General features: G+C 41.0%; 1 protein-coding gene and 1 long non-coding RNA gene across 2 annotated transcripts in view; one reads left to right on the top strand and one right to left on the bottom strand.

Annotated features, from left to right (window-relative positions):
- The window catches only part of LOC100744340 (dynein heavy chain 2, axonemal), a 37,900-nt gene that overhangs the window by 5,634 nt on the left and 14,188 nt on the right, over positions 1–18,078 (bottom strand). The window contains exons 21-52 of the mRNA XM_012390702.3: positions 17,430–17,650; positions 17,098–17,212; positions 16,483–16,654; positions 15,445–15,620; positions 14,686–14,848; positions 11,964–12,188; positions 11,468–11,756; positions 11,247–11,384; positions 10,567–10,737; positions 9,719–10,010; positions 9,539–9,630; positions 9,128–9,331; positions 8,828–9,033; positions 8,561–8,746; positions 8,115–8,334; positions 7,853–8,019; positions 7,558–7,778; positions 7,335–7,444; positions 7,153–7,268; positions 6,987–7,087; positions 6,462–6,640; positions 5,984–6,283; positions 5,535–5,822; positions 4,682–4,872; positions 4,195–4,370; positions 3,791–3,942; positions 2,924–3,088; positions 2,661–2,827; positions 2,103–2,274; positions 1,252–1,464; positions 670–885; positions 416–566 (exon numbers count right to left, since the gene is read on the bottom strand). Coding sequence (XP_012246125.1) covers positions 416–566; positions 670–885; positions 1,252–1,464; positions 2,103–2,274; positions 2,661–2,827; positions 2,924–3,088; positions 3,791–3,942; positions 4,195–4,370; positions 4,682–4,872; positions 5,535–5,822; positions 5,984–6,283; positions 6,462–6,640; positions 6,987–7,087; positions 7,153–7,268; positions 7,335–7,444; positions 7,558–7,778; positions 7,853–8,019; positions 8,115–8,334; positions 8,561–8,746; positions 8,828–9,033; positions 9,128–9,331; positions 9,539–9,630; positions 9,719–10,010; positions 10,567–10,737; positions 11,247–11,384; positions 11,468–11,756; positions 11,964–12,188; positions 14,686–14,848; positions 15,445–15,620; positions 16,483–16,654; positions 17,098–17,212; positions 17,430–17,650 — 5,955 coding nt within the window. The remainder of the gene's footprint in view (positions 1–415; positions 567–669; positions 886–1,251; positions 1,465–2,102; positions 2,275–2,660; positions 2,828–2,923; positions 3,089–3,790; positions 3,943–4,194; positions 4,371–4,681; positions 4,873–5,534; positions 5,823–5,983; positions 6,284–6,461; positions 6,641–6,986; positions 7,088–7,152; positions 7,269–7,334; positions 7,445–7,557; positions 7,779–7,852; positions 8,020–8,114; positions 8,335–8,560; positions 8,747–8,827; positions 9,034–9,127; positions 9,332–9,538; positions 9,631–9,718; positions 10,011–10,566; positions 10,738–11,246; positions 11,385–11,467; positions 11,757–11,963; positions 12,189–14,685; positions 14,849–15,444; positions 15,621–16,482; positions 16,655–17,097; positions 17,213–17,429; positions 17,651–18,078) is intronic.
- LOC117152220 lies at positions 5,197–8,635 on the top strand. Its single transcript, XR_004462534.1, has 4 exons — positions 5,197–5,360; positions 5,448–5,663; positions 8,099–8,337; positions 8,428–8,635. It is a non-coding gene; the product is annotated as an uncharacterized LOC117152220 (long non-coding RNA).

Consider the following 18,078-nt stretch of genomic DNA (forward strand, 5'->3'; position numbering starts at 1 on the left):
TTACACGTTTCGAGTGCCAAAATATGCAATTGGGGAGGCCTTTAGAGGGATAAGGACTTTCAATTCGGAATTATCTCTTCCTGTTGCTCTCTAAAGTATACGTATTAATTTTTGACATACAGCAACTTTCATTAATACGGAAGCTGTTATTAATTTATTAAGAAAAAAGTAATAGGGATTAATATCATATATACGGATTTAATAAAAGGTTATAAACAGAATATTTATTTGTAAATTATCATTGCAGAATTTAAATCTTCTCTATAAGACGAAAACGATTCTGAATACAGCCATTATACACAGAGCGCAGCGTTTTTATTGAATTTACGTTTAACTGCAAAGACAATGAGTCTTTGATGCTTCTTCCATTTGAATTGCTATTGAACTCCAATAATTTCATGATACTTTTACATACCTATTTTCACTATTGCTCGTTCAAGGATCGGGTTCAATACCGGATCGATCGTTTCACCGATATTTTCTAGTAGAACTGGTTTACCATATTGGATCGCGTATTCTAATACTCTGACGAAGTCTGGTTGGCCGAAATCGATCACTTTTAGAGACTACGACCGCGAAAAGATCGAAGAGATTTCGCTTAAGAATGTTCGTGTAATTAAGATTCTTTTTTAATTTGTTTGTTTCCTAGATTGGATCGCAGATGCTTACGTTCTTGGCCTCCATATTTTTCAGCCATTTCACTGCTTGGCATTGTGGATCGATTACTAATGGCCACCTTGTACCTCTGACCACAATGATACCGTTCTCAGTACTAAAATCATCGGATGGTAATCCTTGCATGTTCCAGTCTCTGATGACAGCAGGGTCGGCCAGGAATTGTTTCACATCGAGCTGGGGTGACGTTGGAACTTCTTTTTCTTGCACCTTCGAGTTCGTTTGCGGACACCATTGGAAATTAGAGAACAAAAACATCGATACATTTTGTTTATTAAATTTTATATCTTTTATATATTTATATAAAATATAATTTTATATATTTTTATAATTTTATATATTTATATAAAACTATTTTGCAATCATCCTTCTGGAAGAATGATAATCATATCTAAATAAAACTTTATATTAAAAGAGCTGGTATGGTTATTTTCACAACTGCACGGCAACATATATGATACACAATATCTAACCATCTTGGATTTAAACGGACGCGGAAGGTTTTCTGCCCTCTTGGACACATTCGCGAATTATGACGATTACTTTCGACCATTACGATGGAATCACTTAACTCACCTCTTTCATCCAGATGTTTATCAGTTCCTCTCTGTAATTGGATACGAACGGGCCCAAATAGGACACAAAGGCGGTGGATATTAGGCAATCACCTGGCAACCAGTCAAAGAACTCGGCCAGCGAAGCAACCGTGTTCTCCCATCGAATTCGCTCGCCTGAGAGACCGTCGACTAGCATCGCGGCTCGCTCCAGTTTCAACTTTAGTAGTTCCGCCTGAAAACACGCGGAACTGAAAGTAGAATCGAGTCAGCATAGTTGAAATTTAGTCGTTGGCTCGTTCGTGAAATAAGACCACCAGATCAGCTGTGATCGTTCGAGTACACCCTATCGATTCGACTTTCGTTGTGGAATTCTGGTCAGAGCTGAAAGAGCCGCAGAGTTATTTCGTTGGAAAATATATTTAAAATAGGATCGGAGAAGTAAATTGAATTCTTACCGAATTAGAAAGAAATAGAATAGCGCGAATGAAATTTAAAGCAGATATGTAATATTACAAAGCTTTCATTTTGCCAGTCAACCTTTAACTACGATATGACTCGTTATCGCAAGATATCGAAAGAAATTTTGAACCGCGAAAGAGCCGCAAACATGTAAGACAAATATCAGGGGAGGGACTTTCTCGGGTCAGGACCAAAAAGTAATTCGAAAATTCGCGTTGAACGCAGTCCGTGCAAATACGCGATGCTGATGATATCTGGTCTTTAAATAGCGAGCAAACGAAACTTTCTGCCAAAGCACAAATCCGTGCAAATAAAACTATATGGGAGAGGCACAGCCGAGGCCACTAAACGTTCATATAGTTTCAGTTTCGAGATGGGGATTCAAATCGAGACGATTATTCAGCTACTCGCCAGCTTAATTAACTCTTCTTTCTCCTTCATCTTCGCGTCGTACATCTCCTGCAGTTTCTTCAGCTTCTCTTGCAATTTCTGCAACTGTTTCATCGCTTCTTCTAACGCTTGTTCCTTCTCTTTGAGAGATTTCAACGCAGCCTGCAATTTTTCCCTCTTCGGTGCTACGATTCTGCGATTTCAATGGCGTATTTTTATCTCGTCTATCGCAATTTCTTTCATTTCCTCCGAACTGAGAATAGAAGAAGGAACTCTGTGTTTTAGAGCTTCTTCTGTTTCCACGCTTCTTAACCTCTTTGCAAATGCGTACTATTTACGAGGACATCAAAACGCGCATATACGGGCATACCAAGTAATCCAAACTAAACAAAGTATGCTCGATTTTAATAAATTGCTGCTCCACGAAAGATAGAAAATTTTATTCATCGTGAATTTCCCGTATATTCTCCGAAATATATCTATCTATTATCAGCTACCCTTCACGATACGCGTATCACTAGTTGAGAGCCGCTGTTCTATTCCCATTCGAAATATTAATCTTCAAGAGAGATAGATTACCTGTAAAGTTTCCCATATTCTTCCATGGCGATGACCCATATGCAGAGTGATTTGGCTGCCACAGATACCAAACCTACTTTTTCTGGCTCAAATTCCGGGTTTGACGTGTACCTGCTAATTTGTCGAAGTGTCCTGTCGGAGATGTTGTCTTTGTCGAAATCTCGCAGCTAAAAATTAATATGCAGACGCAGAATATTCCGTGAAATTTTGTTTGGAATAGAAAGAGTAGGAAGAGGATCGTTGGTCTGTGTGCTTTTCCTTACCGTGTTGAGGAAGTTCACGTCGGCTAGTTGACGCTTCGACTCCGTCCAACTCGGTTCCGAGGTTTTCAGGATCATCACCGCCTCCATTACCATCTCCACTTTCGGTGGCGGACGCGTGAAAGATCTTATCTCCGCGATATCCTTCTTGCTCAGCGCGTCCAGGGCCTGTGTTACGGATAACAATTGATAGGGTGAGATACGAGGCCAGTATCGTACCGATAAATTCGACTATACATATGGATGAATGCGATTTCGAAGGCAGAACTCGTACGTATTGTGATAAGGGATTCGAATGGGAACAATCGAAATTTTACTTTGTACAGCGTGTACAACAGCCGGCGAAATTATTCTTACTACAGTTTAATTACTACATTTAACTAATATATGTTTGGAAATTCCATCTCTAATCGAATTGAAGTTTCCAATTTTCCCTCAACTAGTTGAAATACTGTTATACGGGTCACGATCGATGATCGATCGAACGACGAAGCCGAGAGCTGCGTCGCCGCCATACATCCTCCAGGATTTTTCTTAACAAAGCAGTCCATGGAACGAATTTATGTAACACGTCCGGTGTTACTGTCGTCTATAAAACGTACCGACGAACTTTGGCGAGAAACTTTTTCGGACGGCGTGCATAAAACGCGAAGTTGAAGGAACCGAGCGGTCGTCGCGAGCAGGGAAAAGTCGGCTGCAAATAATAAGGACGTATACCGGGGTCCGCCATCGAATTCACCATTTTACCGAATATTCGAGGCGTAACACCGTTCGATTCACGGCGAAGTAGCGCGCTGCTTAATCACCAGTAGCAAACGAACCGGAACGATATTACCGAGACGATAGAAGAATTAATGTTGGGGAAGGTACCTTCATGGCCTCGTTCAGAGCTGGTTCAACAGTTGCGAGATCAGCTCGAGCGATTTCTTCGAGCTTTTTGCACTCCTTTTGTTCTTCACCGATCCGCTGCGATCGCGCGGCCACTGTCTTCTGTGTCTCGTCCGCGTCGCGACGCTGATTCACTATTAAATCACGTGATAATTGGAACAGAGACGGATTTCCCAGCTTTAAGTATATTCTGAGTATTTTAAATATTTTAAGCGATAGAATTTTTATTATTAAATCACAATATATATAGTGTTAAGGTTTTATGTTTCTGAAAGGAAGATTAGCACGAGTGAATTATTACGTAAGTCAAGATCACGCGAATTTTCCTTGGATTGATCTAATTGCACTTAATGACGATACATCAGCGTTAAGAGGATGACACGTACCGATCGTTACCAGAAACTCTTCGCATTCCCTGGTAGATTTATGAACCTGCTCCTGTGTGACTTCCAGTTCCGTAGCCATTTCGTTCACTTTAACGCGGGTGTCGTCGATCTTCGAGAGACCGTTGCGAAGTTTGTTCGCCTGGATCGCCAAGTCCTCTCTCTTCTCCGCCAGCATTCTGAAACCGAGGGTCATCCAACTGACATGACGTGTCGTTTACCTTGCTGCCTTCCGTTTTCAAGTTATTTTCCATTTTTATACAAGTTTTATTAAATCACGTGCATCTTCAAAAAATATTTTTAAATAATTGCGACGAGAAGAAGAATGTTTCAAATAATATCTACGAGTGTTTACTACGCAGAAAATTACAGAACTTTACCAATATTATTACAAAGATTTTTGTGGTCTCACTTTCCAAGGAGATTCGTGAATTTTTCAACGAAAACCCTTGTTAAAGAGATTTTGTTGGCTAGCGTGGCAGAGACTCACGTTTTATAGCCAGCAACTAGTTCGAGGAAATTCACTGGTGTCACGTAATTGTAGCGCTTCATCTCAGCAGCCATTCTGCTGGAAAACTCTGACACGGTCTTATGGATCAGAGAGAAAATAGCCGCGATTCCATCCCGCATTCGCTCTTGAAGCGGTGGCAAAGGAATCGCTGTCGCCGATTGTCGAGGTTCCTGTAGAACATTTTGGTTTTACGATGTAAGCTCTAACATTGATCGTACAATTCATCAAATTTCCATTTAACCTCATAACTATGCTCATATGCTCAATATGCCTAAAAAAACACACGATACCAAGGAACAACATACAAATAAAGGAAAAAGAGCGAGGACAGAAAGACAGAATCTTTAAAGCGAAATGTTTAAAAATAAATATAATGTTCAAAATAATTAATAATAAATAATGTTTAAAAATAAATATACAAATAATTTGATAAATATTTAACTTGAAAGAGACTTAAAAACTACCAAGCAAGCAAATTACAACTAGAAGATGAGAACAAAGAGTAAGAGAAATCTGGGATTCCTGTCGCCGATGTTCCATGCTCGAACACTCGAAGGAGGATACATGATCGAGGCAAATTCAAAAATATTAAGCGCCTGGTTGCCGGAAACGCTTGGACGATTGCATTTCGGAAGGAAGTTTGCCAGACGGGGTGAGGGTGAGTTGTCGAGAGGAAAATAATCGGATTCCACGAAATGGAGAGGACGTGAATGTGGTTCACCCTTCCTTCTCTCTTTCTCTTTAGAGGCGGTGTCTCGATTCCGGAGAAATCGGAATCGAATGGAATCGATCGGCCGGAAAGGAGCGGTAGAAGGCGCAGTCGAAGACCAACCGCTTTATTTTCGCCGGTGATAGTGAGCGTCAGATTGAGATTCATGAGGAACTTGTTGCCAACTTCGAGGAGGGCTTCCCTTGGCCATTCCAGGAACCAATCGATGGTCGTGCAGTTGATCAGGCTCGGGTACTGGCGTAATCTGTTTCTGAACGCGTCTCCGATCGGGCTCATGCATACCACCAAGTGCATATTGGCACGCGCCCGCTCGATCAACAACGAATAGATCGCTTCTGTCGTTGGTACTCGCCCAGCACGTATTACTTCCTTTGTCAGTTTCTTTTTAATCTATCGCACAGAAGGACAGGAAGAATTTATGCATGTACAAGTCTTTCGATTCGTTTTAGATCCATAATCAAGAATTTCATTATGGAAAATAGATATCGCAAATGAAATTCGATAGGAAGGAATAGGAAGTGGATGAAATTTAGTATCGGCAGGAAACATACTTCTTCTATTTCATCACTCTTGTAGAGATTGGCCACTTCTCCCGTGCTCAGTATACTGTTTATTACTTCTAGAAATTGCTCCTCGGTCACTTGCGTGTCGTTGAAGAGGAACGTCGTGGGTTTCTCTTCCACGCCTGTTTTTGAGTATAGGACCTTCAGGTCTTCGCGGAATTCGGGTAGTTTGTAGTTTTTTGTAACACAGATCTGGAAGGTGGCCAGTTCGCATATGTAGCTCGCGATTCGGGATAAAGATTGTCTTCCGCTTCCGCCGATCCCTATTAGCAGCATGTTACCACGGGGCTGCCGAAGGATATTTCATATCATTTTCTATCGTGATAATTTCATTGTTATCCTTTATTTTTGAAAATAATCATTTGTATCACGAATTTAATCAAATCGATTTCCACGTGACCTAATGCATTTTTTTAATTAGCTTAACTAGTTTTATTATTCTAGATTTATAAGAATCGTTACTGACTTGAGAGATCACGCGAACTATACGGCAGATGTGTTCAATCGCGTCATGGAAAAGAACTAAATTCATGCGAACCACGCCACTGGAAGCGTTATATTCGTCCATTTGATTCTCTATATACGTCCTTACGGCAGTAAGGTTCGTAAGGTCCTCGTATATGTCCCAAACGTTCATGAAACTACCTGCGAGTGTCGTGGATTAAGTCTGGATTAGATTCGAGTTACATTCGAATAAACTGACTTAGGTTTAACCCAAGTTAGACCTGGATTACACGGAGCTAGGGTTAAATAGTGGCCAGATTAAGTTCAACTTAGGAATACTTCGGTATCTTTCTTCAGAATTCATTAAGGATCACACCGCACTAACGCAACATTTCATTTGCAACTTTTTTTTACAATCAATTTACATTCAAGAATCAAGTTCTATTTTTTAACATTGTGCCTGTGAGAGGAAATTCCAAGGATTCCCATAATACCTCTCTCATTAAATAAACTATCGTTCTGCCCTTGATGGGTCAATTCAACTTACCAAATAAGGGACATCGTTTTTCGGGGCAGATATTCTGGAAAGTCAATTCAAAGTGTTTCCCAAGTTGTTCGCCAATTTGATCTACGAACCATTCTCTGTCTCTGAAGAAGAAAAAGATTCGTTTCTGCGAGAAAGTGTTTGGGAAGATTTTTTGAGATTCGCTTACTTTTCGTCGATCAATCGATCGGAGAAGACTCTGAACGTCTCATGCACCCATAGACGAAGGAAGGTTTGTCTGGAAAATTGGTAATCCTTATGACTTCGTAGCAGACCTTGGAAAACCTGTTTGGCAAAGATATCGAAGGTCGAGTCATCGAGAAAATACAGGACCCAAAGTAACGCTTCTACCTTCGATATGTCCCTTAGATTGAACAGATAGTGTATCTTCGCTGGCGTGGGCAACATCTTGCTGATCACTTTGTTATACAAGCCGATGGTGGAAAGTGTTATTTCGTTGGCTAATTAAGAGGAACAATCTTTGTTTAATTCCTTACTTACGGTAGTTTTAAATTAAAAATGGAACATCTTTTTCAATAAGGACATCATAAGACGAAATGATACGTCTACTAACATATTCCCTTCACTTCCGCATGGAATTCACCAAAATGTTGATTCAACATCGACCCATATATTCTGATGATTTGCTTCTCGACCGGGAACGTCATATTAATTACGTTAAACTTTGTCAATAAGCGATTCGTAATAACGTTCCGACCTCCACCGGGGGGACCCATGGCCGCCATTAATTGTAATTTCTGTATAAATTTCTGTGTTTGTTTCTCTCGATCGTACCTTGACACATTCATCAAATAATATTATGTAATGAAATATTATGAGCTCAATTGTTAAAATTAACGAGATTGTACCAGAAACCGTATCCTATCCACTGCCGAATTAATTCCAATGGCGGCTGCGAGCCGTATATCTCTTTCATAGGCATGTTAAAGTCGTCCATAAAGGTGATCAGAGTTTTACCGCCTGCAGGAATGTACACACGTATGGTCCGTTTCTCGAGTCTGCTCTCAATTGTGTCCTAAAACGCGCGAAACTTCGCCAACTTGTTCCGATGCAAATACATCGTTTGCATTCCTTAACGAGCGAATCTTTCGTAGGAAATCGCAGGTTTACCTGTACGTTCTTCGAATTCGTCTGGGCGGACATGTTCAGAGTCAGCACGCTGTATTTCTCCTCGTCTAGGAAGTTTAATACCGACTGCAGTATCGACGTCTTTCCAGTGCCTACGGGACCTACTATAAGAACTGGGAATTGGTTCTTTAGCAGCGAGTTCACGATGAACTCGTATCGAACTGTGTCTACGGTCGGCACTACTATCTTGTAGAACGGCATCCTGGTATGTCGAATTATTCATAGTTATTTTATTCGTTTTACTTTAATATCTTTATTTCGAAAAATATACGGTGATTTTAATTTTCTTTTTCAGAGAAATAAAATTTTTTTGGTATACGATAGTGTAATACAGGGGCACAAATAGAAACATACACTTTCGTTGGAAAGTCTTAGAAGAACCAATAAAGTCTTGGAAAGATAATAAAATGTAAATTGTTTAAAATTACCTTGACTGGATTCTCCATACCGGAGGCAATCTTTCTTCCCAGGAAACGAACGATCGTAGTCGAGAGTCTACAAAGTATTCGTATACAGTGTCTCGCAGTGGGAACGTGCCTTCAATCTCTCGTATGAAATTGTCCACCTTAAATCTACCCTCCTCGTTAACCGACGCACAAATAGACCATATCAAACTAACACAAAATCAAGTCTCTGTAAAATTAGATCTAAAAATTGCGTCTTCTGGATGTGAGATCTTTTTTGAAAAATTATACCAGAAGAAGAACCACATTCTGCAAATATTGGCAAACATGTCTACGTCTCCCGTGAACTCAACCCCATTTTCAGCGGTGGCAAGCACTTCTAGAAGCTTGCATAATGATTGAACGGCGTTTAGTTCGGGAACTGGGACAAGATCCTCGCATTTTCGTCGTTTAAATTCTAAAGTATCGTTCACGTGGGCACTGAACAATTTTTTCATCTGCAGTATATATTTCACTTTAGTTGTCGTATCGATTTCACATCTCTAATTTGACTTTTTCTATCAAAGTTTGTAATAAGACTAGGCGACTTACTTCTTCCACGAATTCTGTCTGTCGTTGAAACTTCTGAAGCCAGCTGTGCATGTAAGGTGTCCAACCAAGGTCTTTGTAATCGTTATATACCATTCCAGCCCGCGAAACCGTCGCTGGAGAGGCGACAGCGAGGTCTTGGACCTCGAATAATAGCAATACTTGATTCGGCAAAGTGATTCGATCGTTATTTATAAGAGTTAAAACCTATAGACACGTTTATTTCGTAATAACTTATACAATTTAGTAATAATTGTTAACTTATTACTTGTAAGTTTAAAAAAACAGAATTATAAACTTCTAGACCCCTCCCTTTAAATATAAATTTTCTTCTATTTGAAAGTTATTAACTAAGAGAAATTCTCTAAATAATATCTGGATTTTTCGAGAGAGTAAAGCTTTCAGGACGCGTACCTTGTTATCGTCCATTACGCTGTTCATGTTCTCGATCCAGTCAGCGTCCACTGGACCGTCAAAGAGGATCCATTTCGTGTCAGGGCTATCGTCTGTCAAAAGTAACGAGACTCTGTCGACTTTGTCCAATTTGCCGCGACCAAACCGTGGTAGCCAAAAAATATAAAGAATTCTGTGTACCGGAACAGGTTTTTCGCATGATCGAGGATATAACGCCATCGTGCCATTCGCCAGTGGTGAGATTGTATTCGCCGTAAAGTTCAGCGAGGCTCAACGCCTTTGGATTAATGGGATAGACATGAACGGCGGTGTATCCTGGTTTCTTGTCGTTCTTCATGCTCGTCATCGCGTGCTGTAACACCTTCCATGTAACCGTCTTCGCTGTGTTCGACTCGCCCACTATCATCGTCGAGTGCCTCGAATTCATCGTCTCGTACAGCTCGATAACTTTCGTCAGTATCAGGGGAATAGGCTGTAAACAATGTTAGCTGTGCAAACTGGCGCGCGTGCACTTCCAGAAGTTCACGCAGCCTCCTAGATTGCGACGTTAATGGCGTCTGAAGACGATCGACTGAAATTCGGGACCGAATTGAAATACCAGTTGATTTTCGCCCGCTTTGACAGTCCAATTAAGGGTAATCGAACCTTTAGCGCGAAATATATTTTTAAAATTAAATTGAGGAGGAATAAATGCATATATACAGGCGCGTTGATCGTGTTCCTTGTTATAGCTGCTATAGAATTTTACGACACGATAAAATTCGTTTTTAAAAGTTAACGTGCAATGAAAAAATCGATATCTGTAAGGACGTATGGAGCAGTTTTGTAATTTATAGAGTACATTATTCTCAGCTCGAATCTTTGGATTCTGATTGTTAGCGTGCAATATGCAAGTACTAAAGATTACTATTTTGACGAACATGGTAATATTTCCTCGATCGAAGGTTCTTTTATTAAAAAATAAACGCCTGTAAAGATCAGCACGTCGTTCTGCGTTCGATGTAAGGGGCTGAGATGTTCGAGATTACCTGAAGCTTCAGTTTGATGGCCTCCTTGGTTATGTAACCGATAATTTCGCTGTAATCCACCGCTGGTATCTCCGCATCGGGGAAGAGATCGCTGGTGATACCAAGGAACAACGGTAAGTCGTCCGAGGTGAGTTTAGCAATGTTCATATCCTTCATGGCAAGAATGATCACCTGTGCGCGATTCACCATATATTTTCATCGTTCCCTCGTTTTACCGATCACGTAACGTCTAATGCCGGATCGAACGATCGCGCCACGTTTATCGCGGTAAAGCGACCGGATAAACGTAGTCGCGTAAGTCTCGAATCTATCTCGAACACGGTGTGTGGCGACAGAGTAGAAACTGTTTTAGAGAGAGGAGTGTAAACAAAGTGGTAATCGAGAGAAAAATGGCAAAGTAAAGATATAAGCGGCGGGGATTGACTGTAGCGTAAAACGATGAAAGGCTGAGGCGATGGAAAATTGGATTTTTCTGTCCTTATATGGTTTTGTTGTTGTAAAGAAAAGAACGAAAAAAGGGAATGGTTAAGCTATCGTTACAGTGGTTTCGTGTTCTGACGAACTCTAACGAATGAAGCATCTGAAGATTAAAATACATACATATACTAATAAGAATTTGAATTGTTATTGAATTATATATGCAAATTATTCATCAGAACACGTATTCTCTGCAATCTTACTTCCTCGTCTGGCAGATTCGGATAAAGCCTCTTCTTTTTTCCTGCGTATCTCGTTAAAGTCACTATTCCCCTCAAACCAAAGTCGTAATGAAATTGTTTGCTTAATTGTTGCTGAGCTAGCGTATATAACGTGAAAACCTGCAAAGAAGAAAGTAGAAAAAGGAAAATGGATTAATTCGAGTCTCATAAAAGGATATATTTCACGGAAGGACTGTACGAACCTTCTTGGCGAGAATTCGCGTCTGTTCGAAACCCTCGCAGAACAAATTGATCTCGGCGATCATGCCGCTGTCAGGCACCATCATTGAAATTGGCCTGAACATGGATTTCAGATTATCAGGCAGTTCAGTGCGACCTGCGTAACCTGGATTCATCGTGATGAAGACGCCGCAGGTGTGCACCAGCGATATTTCATAGCCTTCGAACACGAACCTGGTGAGTTTCTGCGAGAGCGCAGAGAGAATCGAGAGTATCTGTTGTGCAACCACCGATAACACCTCGATGTTTATGCTATCGTGGAGAAAACGAATTCAATTGTAGTGGCCATCAAGTGTCATTGCACGAATGTCAAACAACATCGAAACCAGCGAAATGTAGTTTTGGCAAAGTCAATGTTTCGAAAACACAACTATTTTCAAGATGACATAGTATTGCGTGGATATAACGAGAGGGCATAGGAAACCAATATAAAGAAACTGGATGATCTTTCTCGTTTACCGATTAAATTCATCGAAGCAACCCCATGCGCCGGTCTGAGCCAGTCCAGAGAATAATCTGCCCATGCTTTTGTAATCCAGCCCCTCGGAGCAGTTCTGCACGATCACATTGAATCCCAGTGCTTTTCCTAGATCCTTCACGGTCTCGGTTTTCCCTGTACCAGCCGGTCCCTTGGGGCTGCCACCACGATACAAGTGTAGAGCTGTGGTGAGAGTTATGTAGCACCTACCATCGAAATAGTATTATTCTCAAAGGGTTGCTATTAATTTATTATGACAGTTATTAGATCGAGTCGATAATTCAAATCGTATCATGTTTCACATTATAACCATATTAAGCATGGCGCATACAACATTAAACTTGCTTTAACATTAAACAGAGTATAATCTGTATACCTTAGTAGCCTCTTCGTTTTTACAGTTTTACAATCTTGCGTGAAATAAGATAGTTGAAGAATTTATAATAAATATTCGGCAAAACGAGCCAAAAATTCCAGACATTATAGCATCTCCGATCTCTCGTTGAACGTTTCTACAAATTCGAACACGCAGCGATTCATCGTTTAATCCGTTTCTAGAGTAAGGGGCGAGTCGACGACGGCTGCAAGGGTGGGACGCGACGTACTACTACGAGGAATCGTGCTTCTCGGAGGGCGCGTTGCGTTCTTCTTTCCGCAAGACAAATTCTCGGAACCGGAGAACAAATGTATCGGGACGGCCGGCCCTGTCCATAAATTAGAGCCGAGCGGCTCGAACCCTTTTATCGCGATTAAATCGATACCGCGTTAAGTATCCTCTCTGAGCTGGCGTTGCTGTCCTCCAAACCCCTCGATCCGTTTCCTTTGATGTCCCTTGTCGTGCAAACTGCTCTTCCCTCTCGATAACAACCACCATGAGAGATTGTATCGCATCCTGTCCTAACTGACGTATATTACGCGGTTCTGTACACAAGCTGAGCTTATGTCCGCATTGCTGGACCAAGGAAATTGCGTTTGGAGATCCGTAGGATTTTGTCGTTTTCTCTACTTTTCGTCTGGCAACGATAGACTCCAGATGTAATTCATATACTACATGTAAAATCGTTGAGATCATGTGTTGTTTTGTCAAACATTTCAACCTAATTCAACGCACATCCTCTAGCACAAGCTTTTAAAAATTCTACCATTTTTACTTTTTACTTACTTGTCATTTCTAGTTTTTAGCAATCGTTTTAACGGTTATTTCTCACAGTGGTGGATTGTTCTTCGAGCTAATTAGTTTTATTAATTGGCACACTACGTGCAAACGCTAACCAACCTTGAACGATCACAGTATTCGATCAACTACGAGAAATAAACAATGAGAATAAACGATAGCAACATATTAATACAATCGATATCGAAAACGGCGGAAAGGACACGAATTTGTTAAAAAGTCAATGATCGTTTTGATGTTTGTCGAGAGGGTAAGGAGGGTGGTTTAAGTTGCGAAACGTTCTCGAAAGGGTGTAATCAACATTAATCAACGATGGTTCTTGGACTCAAGACGACGAGTATGATCCTCGAAAGTTCGCGAAACTTCGTGGACATTCGCGAAGAAACGTTCAAGCGACAAATTTTCACCGGGGGAACATCAGCGGAGATGTAATTAACGTTAATCAACGAGATTCTCGCAACCCCGTAGAAGAGAAGAGACGAGCTCTTTGGATTTTAATGTAAGTTCATCAATTATGAGAGAAAACTCGGATGTCAGCGTTCGATCAGAGAACGACACATGCGAAACAGTCACTAAAAACGAATTACCTTCAACGAGTCGGAGACGCTTGTCTCCATAGTTTCGTTAATTTTCCTCCTAATAGACGATAATAGTAACGAAATTTTATTGCACGAGGCTTTCAGATTGTTTAAATATCTTCATTTAGCGATCCTTATTTTAAGTATTGTAGAATCAGTGGAACAGGACGAAGCGAATGACTTTGCGTATTCCACATATTGGTGGGATGAATTTTTAGAGAATTTCCTTGGATAAAGAAATTACTATATCCGCGAGATTGCCAATCTGATTAGTTAGCAACTCTTCTCCGTTTAATAGTTTGAGATAGAGATCAATGGCGACTTCAGGTGAACAAAACCTCATATTGCGAGTAGCTGAAGTTTCAAGCAATTTAGTCCCGAATTGCAGTCGATGTCATGTATGCTTTGTTTCATTACGTCTAACGAAGTTAATATTTCGAGGACGAGGGTAATAGAGTGCGAGTCACCGCGAGATTGCGCGTAATTGTAAGCTCGCACGCCATCGGTAATCGTCGCGACTTCTGACCTAATTATCCCATATTATAGCACCGACTCGCGTGTAATAGCCTCCCGAATGGTTCACGCATTCGTAATCGCTTTCACGCGTCATCCTCTTTCCTGTTGCCAATCGTGATGACGAGTAGCTTGTAAGTTTCCGCCTCGAGAAAAGGGTTGTTCTTAGAAGCGGTATTTGAACTGATGCGTTTTGTGTTAAATTAGGGTCGAATTTTGATATATCGATAATATGCATATCTTGTTTTTGTAGAAAGTTAAAATAAATAAATTCTGTTGCAGGTACTACACTTAAGACTATTATTATATGATTTAGATTTCCAGCATAATAACACCGATTTGTTAAATACTTATTTTCTTTTCCCAAACGATTCGTTTCTTTATCCAATGCTATTCTTTTTTTTTTTACCATAAATCGCAGGAAATTGAATATCTTACCTATCGGTGAGCGGCGTTATCACCAAACGTCCCGTGTTTCCAAGATACTCGTATCCGTAGACAAAATACGTGTTCGTCTGCCAGACGATACAATCGTCGATATCTTTGTCCCAGTAGAATCTCAGCTGTGACAGCCATTCGAAGGCGGACACGTCTCTGCAGTCTGTAAACGAGGTCGAAAATCGGCTTTGCAACGAAAACGTATTTTCGACAATCCTGTTCGAATCGCGTCGTGCGTGATGAAACATCGAAATCAGTCGACCCCTCGTATATTAGTTTAATTCACGAAATCGCATTAATTGGCGACGCGTCCCCGGATAAATCGTTGACGCGCGAATTTACGGAATACATTGGACAAACGTTGCACCTGTTCACTTAGCAATATTTGCCGATGGCACGGGCTAAATTGTTTCCAGGGATACAAGGATAATACGCGCTCCAATCTATCTGGCTATTCATCTATTTTCGACTCGATACAGCCCAATGAATTTACGAGATTCTGGGGGACAGACGACCATCCGTTGAAAACCGTGTTGTCGTTCTAATGTTCTAACGCGAATATGACATCGTGAAAAAGTCTTAAGCTATACAACAAAAGGGAACGTTTGTTAAAATATTATTCTGATACTGTTTGATATAGCTGTTTGTGATATGCTGTTTTTAAGAAGAGTTTGACCAAGGACAACAAGAAAGCAAAAAGGATACAAGATTTGGTTAGATTGGAAGTTAACTGGATTGGAAATTGGATAGATCACTTACTAGCTCGGTACATTTTCTCGATAACGTCTCTCGCGTGGATCTCAATCACCGCGATCGCCTTGAACTTTAATCGTTGAAGATGGGTCAGTTCGCCTCTGATCGCTTCCGTATACTTGCTTAATGCCTGGTTCTGTCGTTTTCGTAGCTTTTTCAGCGGCCTTCTCGAGTCCACCATCCTTGAAATACGTTTATTACCCGTTATTAGTAAATTCAAGCGAAACCCTTTTTCTCTTATCGTTACAACATCGCATACTTCTAATCTATCTAACGTTCGTTCTACGCAACCCATAAAATCGTTCGTAAAAAAAACTCAGACTATCCAAAAAAGAAAAGAGTCATTAATTATCCTCGTCAGACAGTATCACCTCTCCGCATCTACATTTAGCCTTCTACCAGTAAAGCGTCGTAGCTGAAGGAAATTTTTTCCCCTCGCAAGCGGCATAATCAGCCTCTTTGTCCGACACCTTTGTATCCCTTTATTTCTTTCAACGAGAGTAACATCCCCGTGGCCAACGAGAAGGTTCTGGGTGCACCCAGACCCGGATAGCTGTTCTACCCGCGGACGAACGTTGGAACAGGGTCCCGGGACGTAGGGATTTCCTTCTCCACCGTTGGGTGTGGGTTAAATTATTCGCAGTACGGCTAGTATATGCAAACGAGGGAGGAAGGGTGTTCAGCTAGGTCGGTGTGACTGTGGATCGTAACACGGGAGCCGGAATATGCAAAATTCCCCTTATTAGAGTAACCGTGTCCCTTTATTCGCGAATCCAACCCCCGTATCTTTCACTTTTCCTCTGCCCGCGTCTTCGTTCTCCGTTCTTCCCTCGTTTAGTCTGTCTCCAACAGAGCAGAGGCAGCCTTGAAGCCGTTAGATTTGGTTTTCCTTCTGTTCTATCCCTTTATCTTTATCACCCCTTTTCCTCTCTTTTCAACCATACCCACCACCCCGTCAATTTCAGGTCCATCGTTCTGGTTACAGACTGCTGTAACCAACGTCGTCGCTAAATTTTCATCCAGAGCAGCATGTGTGAGGCTCACTTGCAGTGTTGAAGGGTACGGGTGCAGTCGGTCGTCCACTGGATCTGAGTGGACGTAATTCCAGGCTGGCTTGGCCACTCTTTCACCCACCTGTCGCGTTTCGCGGACATTTTTCGCAGCGCGCTACGACACTGCTTCAGCACCTCGCGCAGACTGGTCCTCATCGCGGTCTCTGCGAAATCGCCATTTTATTTTTTCTTTCATTTCTATGCCCTTTTTTCCCGTCGTTCCACTGCACGATCTACCCCTACCGCTGTCATTCCCGCGCTATGCCTTTCCATCCCATACAAATTGCGTGCCTTTCATGAAAAATTGTTGCCAAATGGCCCCTTGAAAACGCCGGATAAAAGCGCCCCGAACGATACCAGGCTGACCTTTTTTTTCATCGCCGGATGCACTCGTACAGTGCCAAATTTGATTTTCGAATGAGATGGATGATAGATGTTTGGGTCTTTTTACTTCCATACAGTTTGATTGTACGTAAAGTTGCTGCGTCATAGTTCCCATCGTTAAGATATTAATGGAGATAATTTTGAAACTGAGCTTTAGTTTATCAGTATTTTTTCAAACTGATTTTTATTGAAACATTTATCTATCATAAGAGAAACATCTTACCAACGTCGCAGAGCCATTTCTCGACCTGACCCTCCAGAACAACGGGCGCGTTAAAATCGATACATTCTCCTTCGTTAGAGTTCATCGCAATAGCCAAATTCTTTCCAATTATGGACTACAAAGTCACACGAAATATCATTAGGTATATTATAATATACAACGTAATAAAATAAATCTACTAGAATGTACGAGAAACGTTATGAATTTTTCAAACAGTCCAATACTTACAACGAAGACATTTTTAATGAGAAACACGTGTAATTCGACAGATAAATATCCATATATTTTTTTTTTAACAATGAATATAAATTCAACTAACAAGTTAAATTTACCTTAGTTGTGGTCAGAAATTTAATATTCTCGAAGAGCTTCTTAATATGTTGTTGTATCAGTTCGGGCCTCCTCGCATTCGCAAGGATCTCCAGTAGATCGTCGTTAGAAATGAAGTAAAACCTTGGAAACACGTGTCGTTTTGTTTCCAAGTACTGTTCCAGGGCACGTTGCATCGATTCGAGCTTGTCATTGAGTTTATTCAGAAGTTCCAGTAGACCAGCTACGAAGACAAGAGAGAAATTAGATGAGCCGAGTCGAAGGAAAAATGCAAATGCTTCCGGTGGACCAGATTTATATTATTTTATAGCGCGGTCTTCGTGTTGGTACGCGACTTTGCCCTCCCTTTTTTCCTTTTCACGTTCCAACAGACGACGACGACGACGACGACGACGACGATGACGACGTGTCGTACATTTTTCATTCTCCTTTTTCTTTCCTTGCGCTTGTTCAATTCGCCTGAATATTCCGAACAGCCTGTTCGAATTACAATGCATTACGCGCGTCTTATGTTTGTGGACGATTTTATTGGATACGCCTACTTTGTTTTTCTTTCGCTTATGTTCTTTCTTACAGCCGCTTAAGAAATTTTTCTTTAATTTTGTTTCATGATTTTCGTGAGTTAATTTTTTTAACCCTCCCAATTCCTTT

The sequence above is a fragment of the Bombus impatiens genome, unplaced genomic scaffold, assembly GCF_000188095.3.
Source record: "Bombus impatiens unplaced genomic scaffold, BIMP_2.2 scf_0843, whole genome shotgun sequence".
Lineage (NCBI taxonomy): Eukaryota > Metazoa > Arthropoda > Insecta > Hymenoptera > Apidae > Bombus > Bombus impatiens.